General features: G+C 42.5%; 1 protein-coding gene across 2 annotated transcripts in view; it reads left to right on the top strand.

The window, feature by feature from the left end:
* Nucleotides 1-431: 431 nt before the first annotated feature.
* Nucleotides 432-9,284, top strand: part of LOC137532016 (NACHT, LRR and PYD domains-containing protein 3-like) — a 97,955-nt gene continuing 89,102 nt past the window's right edge. Inside the window, exons 1-2 of one of the 2 annotated variants that reach the window (XM_068252107.1) lie at nucleotides 432-486; nucleotides 5,875-5,936. In XM_068252107.1, the coding sequence (XP_068108208.1) occupies nucleotides 5,906-5,936 (31 nt within the window). In that variant the 5' untranslated portion in view covers nucleotides 432-486; nucleotides 5,875-5,905. Of the gene's footprint in view, nucleotides 487-2,838; nucleotides 2,990-5,874; nucleotides 5,937-9,284 lie in introns of those variants that run through there. The other variant, XM_068252106.1, reaches the window with a different exon arrangement.

Raw genomic sequence — 9,284 nt, 5'->3', positions numbered from 1 at the left:
TTGGAGTCATGTGTGATTTTCATTCCACTTCTCACAAGTACACCACTATGTATTGGTCCATGTTTGTGGCAGGAATGTGACAAAATGTGGAAAACTTCAAGGGGGCCGAATACTTTTGCAAGCCACTGTACATGCATACACACTTACATACATACATCCGATTTTATATATATAGATAACAATAGTATGGTAGGAGGACATTAAACTATGACTATGGTAGGGATTAGATGTTGTTGCTGTTGCTTGAAGGCTTTTTCACACAACATAAAGAGTGTTTCTCAGAATGATGTCCTGTAATGACTGCAATGTAGGGGAGGAAACTGGCAAACAGGACATAAGTCTGATTGGTTACATCAGCTTAAAACACATTCTATTTTTAGCCTGCATAGCTACGGTTACATCACTACCGGGTGGTAATTTTTCTTTTATGAAGTTGATCTGGTTTCCAGGAAAAGCCCTTCAATACCGGCACGAGCAACATTTCTTGTAAGCTAATATTCTACCAAGATTCTTTTTTTCTGAATGTATTGCAGAGGAGAAGGGGGGAGCAGGTATGTAGGGGGGAGCTGTCCTGATGCCCACCGGTCTCCTCTGCCCCCCTCTTTTCATACCCAAAGCCCCTCCGGAAGCCTCTTCCGGGTCACCGAGGTTGGGCATCACTGCGCCTGTGTTGGCCAGGCTGGGCATGATCTACAGCATGCGACTATGGCCAAGAGCACTCTGCACGTCCTACAGCACGGTCACGCAGCCCGGCCAGCGCAGTGATGCCCAACTTCGGCGACCCGGAAGAGGCTGCCGGAGGGGCTTTAGGTATAAAAAGAGGGGGAAGAGGAGAACGGTGGGCATCAGGACAGCTCCCCCCTACATGCCGGCTCCCCCGTTTCTCCTAATGTTTTAGTCTCTGGTATCCTTTAAGGCGGACCTGAACTCAGACCTTCCTCTCTGTTTTAAAAGAACAGCATAATAACCTTTAAAGAAAAACATTTCTTTCTTACAGCTGATACAAATCCTGCAATAAATCTGCAGTTTGTCTACTTCCTGCTTTTATGGAAGCAGACATATTGTTAACATCCTGTGTTTACCAATTATCTCTGACACAGCTGAGGGATCAAGTTACAGTTGTGATTATTCACAGATGAGGGGGGATTAGACAGGCTGAACTCTCTAAATACATACAGGGTGCATTTCTTTCCATTTTCCTTCTGTCCTGTGCAAGAGTTCAGGTCCACTTTAAAAGGAAATAAATATGTCAGCCTCCATTTCCCTTTCTTTTCAGGTGGGCATTAAAGCAGGGGTCCCCAACCACCGGGCCACGGCCCACTGCTGGTCTGTTGGCAGTTTCCTACCGGGCCGCAGCATGTCTGCCCTCTCCCCCTACCTTTTCTGTATGTGTTTTCTGCACACGTGATAAGCTCAGCGCGCAGGTTAGCGTGCGTACAGGTTTGTGCGCGTAATAGTTAAGGTTTGCCTGCATTAACTTTCCCCGTTCGTGCGCTAACCCATATGTTAGAGCGTAAAAGGGAAAGTTATTGCATGCAAACCTTTACTATTATGCGCGCAAACCTGTACGCACGCTAACCTGCGCGCTGAGCTTATCACGGCCGTAATAGCATTTATCACAGCTTTGTGAATCGAGCCCAATGTCTGTATGTGTGAAAACATGCACGTTCTGTCGCAGAAGCTAATGTAATTGATAGAGAAAATGTGTTCGGTGCTTCACTGCTGTCTGTTTTTATCTGCCTGGGGAAAACACATTTAAATGTGCACCAGCCAATTGCTAGTGATCGGGACATTGGTTCTCAGTTTACCTGGGCAGAAAGTGAGGGGGGAGGCGGGGAAGGTGGGGGAAGGGGCCCCATCCCAAGTTTTGCAGGGGGGCCCATTGATTACTAGTTACGTCCCTGTGCCCCATCGTGGGTGTTGAGGATAGTATGATAGAGAGCACACTATAATAGGGGCTACTGTAAAAAGAAGCACCAAATTGGTGGTCAGAATCATAGCTCCCAACTGTCCCTTTTTCGGAGCGACAGTCCCTCTTTGAGAGCCATGTCCCTCTGTCCCTCTTTCCTCCTCATTTCATTTGTCCCTCTTTCAGGACTTTGTCCGTCTTTCTATGTAAATATATATATTTCTCTACTAAAAATAATAATAATAATAATAATTGCAGTATTTGTATAGCGCCTTTCTCCTGACGGACTCAAAGCACTTGTGAGGCAGCCACTAGAGCGCACTCAGTAGGCAGTAGCAGTGTTAGGGACTCTTGCCCAAGGTCTCCTACTGAATAGGTGCTGGCTTACTGAACAGGCAGAGCCGAGATTCGAACCCAGGTCTCCTATGTCAGAGGCGGAGCCCTTAACCATTACAACCATTACACTATCCAGCCAATGTGTTTGATTGACTCTAAACTTTATTCCCAACCTTTAAATCGATATATTACTAATTTTAAAATGTTACTATGAAGGAAAATGAACCAGGATAGAAAGGACCAGTGTGGTTTGAATTATAAAACAACATATGTTTCTTATGAATCTTTATGGTATGCATGACTAGAGGCGTGGTGAGGGCTTGGCCAGGGGTGTGGCAGGGGCGTGGCTTAAGTGTCCCTTTTTCTCATCTCAAAAAGTTGGGAGGTATGCAGATTAGTAATAAACACATGAATAAAAAACACTGGAATAAGGTTCCTCCAGGGTAAAAAGGATGAGAAAGCCTGATTCAGCGGAAGAATGTAAACTAGCCCACAGCTATGGTTGTAAAACTGAAACCACACAGTTGCATCCTGCGCACCCTGCCTGCCCCTCCCCTCTCCCATCTCAGATTTCACTCTTGCAGCTACCTGAATACAGCTCCTCTGGTGTGAAAGGCTCAGGTATGTGTGACTGATCTGCTAACACCTAGGAAGAATATAAATCATCTAAATGAATTCCAGCTCTCCGGGAGAAAACGTGGTCATTGCCTGAAACCGAAGAGAGACAGCCGATAACAGGAAGAGGTACGGTGGTCGTCTCACTCCTGTCGCTGCGCCCGCCACTTTCACACCTGTCAAACAAAGCATGTAATACAAGTTTCTACAGACAATGAGAATGACAACTATGCAGTCAGTACTTTGTAAAGGAACTTGTAAGGGAAGTGGTTTTACAGAAGGCAGTTTCTTACTATGCAGCCTGCAGTTTTAAGAACCAACCCTGGCAAAGCTGACCGGTGAGATGCAAATAATTATGAAGTGATAAAGACGTTATACTTCTTTGGCATATATTTAGGCTCGGCACATCCATGCAGTTAGCCAATCAGATGCAGTCTGTCTTGGGATGCGCTGCCACCTCCCCCTGCTGTATATAAATGTGAGTTTACATATGGCTAGCTGCATCGGATCCATCTGAAAATGGCGCCTGCCAATAATGGCGCATGGTGTTGCCGCTAATCCGTTTGCCGCTTATCGCTATTTAACGTTAAAGCCTTATTGTTATTTACCGTTAAAGCCTTATTGTTATTTAGCGTTAACACACAGAACCCTCTCTGTACCTATCCCTAACCCCTAAACCCCCCCTGGTGGTGCTTAACCCTAACCACCCCACTGGTGGTGCCTAACCCTAGCCACCCACTGGTGGTGCCTAACCCTAACCACCCCCCTGGTGGTGGCTAACCCTAAGACCTCCCTGGTGGTGCCTAACCCTAACCACCCCACTGGTGGTGCCTAACCCTAACCACCCCCTGGTGGTGCCTAACCCTAACCACCCCCCTGGTGGTGGCTAACCCTAAGACCTCCCTGGTGGTGCCTAACCCTAAATCTCCCTTGGTGGTGCCTAACCCTAACCTTGACAGTGTTACATTAAATCCATTCACCATTTTGCAGTTAAATAACTTCTGCAGTTTGGCTTATGTAGGGCGCTATTGATAAATAACGTTAGTGTTTGCCACTATTGATAAATAACGTTAGTGTGTGCCGTTTTTCTTCTTTTTTCCCTGTGCGCCATTATTATGCAGTACTAACGAAAAATAGCGATAAGCGTATCTTTTTAATGCGGCGCCATTTTAATGCATAGGCGCTGTGCGCCATTATTCACTGATCCCAGCTGCATCCATGTGCTATTTCAGTTTGCCTTCCGTTTTAATCTGAGTTTAGGGATTAGCGCATAGTTTGCCTCTGTTTTGAATACAAACATGTATTTAGCCTCCAGGGGGCTCTGCACACCTCTGTTGGTAGTCATTTCAGGTGCAGCCCGATTAGGAGAACTACTCATTCCTCTCTGTTCCCAAGGAAAATGTGTAAACCATTTTACGGCCAGCTTCTCCAGGTTGGCTCTATGTTTTTGTTAATTAGTGTTTACGGTCTTTTCTATGAGGATCCCTCAACGTGGTGAAAAAGTCTAGTACGGGAACACTCTGCGCGCACACTGTTTTGGAAGTTAACATCCTCCATTTTGTTACATCTGTTTTGAATGCAAGTTGCGTAACCTGCCTATATTCAGACTCTGCACATCCATGCAGTTATCCATTCAGATGCAGTCTGTCTTGGGAAGCGCTGCCTCCTCCTCCTGCTGTACAGAAATGTAAATTTACATATGCCTATCTGCATCCATGTGCTATTTCAGATTGCCTTCCGTTTTAATCTGAGTTTAGGGTTTAGAGCATAATTTGCATCTGTTTTGAATACAAGGTGTGTATTTAGCCTCTAGGGGGCTCTGCGCACCTCTGCTGGTAGTCATTTCAGGTGCAGCCCGATTAGGAGCGCTCCCAATTTCTCTTTGTTCCCAAGTAATACTTCTTCTATGCAAATATTTGTAGTTTGGAAATGGATCAATCCAATGGAGTAAACAATACCAATCTGCATATATTTGAATAAAATGATCTAATTATGCTGCTTAATTATTTTGTTTGGGGGACATGCTGCCTGTTTATATTTTCTGAGATGACTTGCCTAGCTATGTTTTTTGTGGGAACACTCTGCCTAATTATGTTGTTTGGGGCTCTGACTTGCTGCCTGATTATGTTGTCTGGGAGGATATGGTATATTATTGTGTTCTTTGGTGGGAGGATCTGACAGCTGTATGGCACGATTGCAGTGTGTTTACAATTTGCAGAGGGAGAGAAAGAAACAGGAGGGGAATATTTTGAATTACCAGATTGTGAAAAAAATCGCATAGCCATGCAATTGCTTTGAGATCTTCCTGTGCACACAAAAAATACAGCAGACAGGGAAAAAAATCACGTCACAAACACAGCACACTCATGGATATATCCCCAGTTATCATTACTGTTTGCAGAGTACCCAGAATTTTGTGATGCTGAAAACGTGGCTGAATTCATACAAAGGGAAATGAGGCCTTGCTGCACCTTTATTTCAGGAAAAAAGAGGGGAGGGGGAAGTGGGGAAAAACCAAGAGCCAAAATAATGTGGAAGTTTGTGACACTGGTATTATCCCATTAGCAGCCAATTTATTTTAGTTCATTTTTTCTATTGTTTTATTTGTTACATTTTCTTGTTTCTAATTGGTACTGCTGCAATGTGTATGTATGGCCACTTGTCCCTAGAGGGCAGTGTGTGACAATAACAGAGGACTTCTGCTTTCAGTCTCTATATTTTCTGCTAGACAGAGAGATCAAAACATTCCAAGAATTTACAGCACAACACGTTCTGCAGACTGAAGTCAAAAGCTGTGCACTTATCTCTAGCAAGATAATTCTATTAAAGCTGCTAATGGGTTAAGATGATATGAATAATTATACACAGATTAGTGTGCCACAGCAGTAAGCACTGGACAGAACTCAATACTCAGTTTATTTCAGGAAAAGGAATTATTGGTGCTCTGTTTTTTTTGTAAAATAACTGTTATAACAAAGCTATTCTTTCTTATGTCATTGTGCTTTGTCTTTCAGTGAAGATTATGATAGTGAGTTATTATAGAAGATGGACCAAACATCCGCAGACAATTCTGAAGGTCAGTACCATGGCAATGATATTCTATATTCTAAATTGTTAGAGAAGCAGAGCCGGGACAAGGTCCTCCAGCACCCAAGGCTGAGACACCAAAGTGCGCCCCTCCATCCCTGCCACCCCAGCCATCACACACTGATTGCTATTGGACTAAGAAGTGCCCCAGGGCCCCCAACACCTTACTCTCTAGTTGTCTGGCTTGTAGTCACTTCCATGTATCTCCTTTTCTTATTTCTTTCTGCTTCAAACACAATTAGGAGTGACAGCTGAATGAATTGTGCGCCCCCTCCTACACTGCGCCCTGAGGCTGGAGCCTCTCCAGCCTATGCCTCGGCCCGGCCCTGTAGAGAACTGTCAGTCCAATTAGGCTCTTTATTTTGGTCAGTGGCCCTAGTGGGCAGGTACCCACCTCCTAGCCTGACATCCAGGTTAATGCATTGACCACGCCATTGTGGTTTTACTCCTTGAGGTATTTTCTGGGTGGAGTCTTAACCACTTAAGTTCACAGGGTTGTTTATTTTTTTCATTTGAGCAACTTTCACCTCCCATTCATTTGCCAATAACTTTATCACTACTTATCACAATGAATTGATCTATATCTTGTTTTTTTCCGCCACCAATTAGGCTTTCTTTGGGTGATACATTTTGCTAAGAATTCATTCATTCTAAATCCATTTTAAAAGGAATATTAAGAAAGAAATGGAAAAAAAAATATTTCTAGTTTTTGGCCATTATAGTTTGAAATTAATACATGCTACCATAATTAAAACCTATGTATTTTATTTGCCCATTTGTCCCGCTTATTACACCATTTAAATTATGTCCCTATCACAATGTATGGCGCCGATATTGTTGGGGGAAATAAAGGTGCATTTTTTTTAATTTGCGTTCATCGCTATTTACAAGCCCATAATTAAAAAAATGATATTAATATACTCCTTTGACATGCATATTTAAAAAGTTCAGACCCTTAGGTAACTATTTATGGTGTTTTTTTTGTATAATTTGTTTTATTATTATTATTTTTTTATTAAAAATTTTATTTGGTGTAATTTTTGGTAAACAGCTAGTTTTAAATGTCAAAAAATGTATTTAGTTAATAAAAAATGGATGTGGGTGTAGTTTTACTATTTGGCCACAAAATGGCCACAGTCAAAAAGTCCTGGAAGCGTGATCGTACGCTTCTAGGAAGCATTAGGAGGATGGGAAACTTTTTGTAGCTCAGAAAAACTGCAGCCTCTGATAAGAGGCTGTCGGCTTTTTTTGCGGGGGGCTTCGATCAATGAATGGGATCTATAATTCCATTCATTGATCGCTGGGCTAACGGCCAGCGGCGGGAGCGCGCTCCTATCTCGACGAGAATGTTTGTCCAGAGGGGCTTAAAGTGGACCCAAACCAAACATTTTTTTAATTAAAAATATTTAGTTGCACCACTCTGACACATACAAAGATAAATAAACACTCCTTCAAGCCTATGAGCATTTCAGTGCATGCTTTTCACCCTCCTCTTTGCATAACTAGGAATATACTGGGGGCAGCCATTAGCAATTCCTCCTTTGCTGGACACCATCTACTCCACCAGTTTGCCGGAAAAATCCCGGCAATTTGAAAGGAGGGGAGGGGTTCCTCCAATAAATGTAAAATATTTTATATTTTTCATCATGCAGCTGAAAAAATGCTGCTATTTATTATTATAATTTAGAAAATAGATTTTATTTCTGAAATCTTGTATTTTTAATTTGGGTCCACTTTAAGTGGTTAAAGGACCACTTTTGTGAAAAACTGTAAAATATAAAATGCATGTGTATACATATGTATAAAATGTAAATTTCTTTTTTCCTTTGTTGCTGTCACAGAAGGCAGTAAAAGTCTGACAGATCTGACAGTTTTGGACTAATACATGTCCGCATGGGGGATTCGTGGGGTTTTCTTTTTTTTCAAAGGCATATAGGGGCATTTTTTGAAAGGAAACACTTCATAGGGGCACTGTAGTGAGGGCTACATCAGAAGGGAGCACTAATGTAGAGCTTAATATACCAATTAGGGCACTATATACTGAGGGGGCATTATCTACCTATACTACCTACCGTAAGTGACATCAGCATAGGAGAAAAGTAATTCATAGCGCATTTTACCCTGGGAGAAATGTACTTTTTATGTACTGTATGTGTTTTCATGTATTTTAAATTTTACAATTTTTTGAGATAGTGGTCCTTTAACAATACTGGATGCTCTATAGCAGTGATGGCTAACCTTGGCACTCCAGCTGTGGTGGAACTACAAGTCCCATGAGGCATTGCAATACTCTGACAGCTCTAAGCATAACTCGGGGAGGCAGAGGCATGATGGGATTTGTAGTTTTGTCACAGCTGGAGTGCCAAGGTTAGCCATCACTGCTCTATAGGATGATTTGAAGTGTGTAGTTCATAAAGAAGGCCTAAGCACAAATGAACAAATTTATTATTTCTCATTTTTTTTGTTTACTTACTTATTTAAAGGACACCCGAGATGAAAATAAACTAATGAAATAAACAATTGTATCTATCCTCCTTCTCCTAAAAACGACTTTTTAAGATAGTCCACAGTTTTATTTTATATTTAACCACTTTCGGATTTCCCAGACGCATAACTACGCCCCTATTGACTTAATTAGCGGATCAGGGGCGTTTATAAACGCCCCTGCCGCTATTGTGCTGTGCGGGCGCGATCGCGCGCGTGCACGCGCGCGCTCCCGCGCGCCCCCGCTCCCGCGCGCTCCCGCGCTCCCGCCCGCGGGTGCGCGCCCCCGTGCGTGCACGTGCACGTGCACCAGCTTCATTTATTTCTGGGTGGGATTGATGAATGGGAGTAATTACTCCCATCACCAATCAGATGCCTGTAACCATGAATGAGCACTGCTATAAGCCAATAGCAGTGCTCATTCATTTGTGAGGTTTACAAACAATGTTGCCAGCACTTAAGAAGATACAGTTACCTTGTAATCACTCCTGAGAGGATTACAAGGTAACTGGATCTTCTTTTCTTGTAGTCTGACTGCCACCTAGAGGATTTTATAAATATACCAGGACTTATAAATAAATATACCAGGACTATATACCCCTGATCAACCCTGATTAACCCTGATCAACCCTGATCTAATCCTAGCCTCCCTTGCTTTTTTTTTTATGGTTGGAAATATAGAAATAGTGTATCTTTTCATTTTTTTCTCTTTTTTCTTTTTAAAATGCATAGAGAATAACATTATTACTAAAATAAAATATCACCCTTGAAAAGCCTAATTTGTGGCGAAAAAAACAACCTATAGATCATTCACATGTGATGAGTAGCAATAAAGTTATCAGTGAATGAATGG

This window comes from Hyperolius riggenbachi, chromosome 9 (assembly GCF_040937935.1).
Source record: "Hyperolius riggenbachi isolate aHypRig1 chromosome 9, aHypRig1.pri, whole genome shotgun sequence".
In the NCBI taxonomy this organism is placed as follows: domain Eukaryota; kingdom Metazoa; phylum Chordata; class Amphibia; order Anura; family Hyperoliidae; genus Hyperolius; species Hyperolius riggenbachi.
The sequence above is the reverse complement of the archived record's forward strand: the minus strand, read 5'-3'. Positions and strand labels throughout refer to the sequence as shown.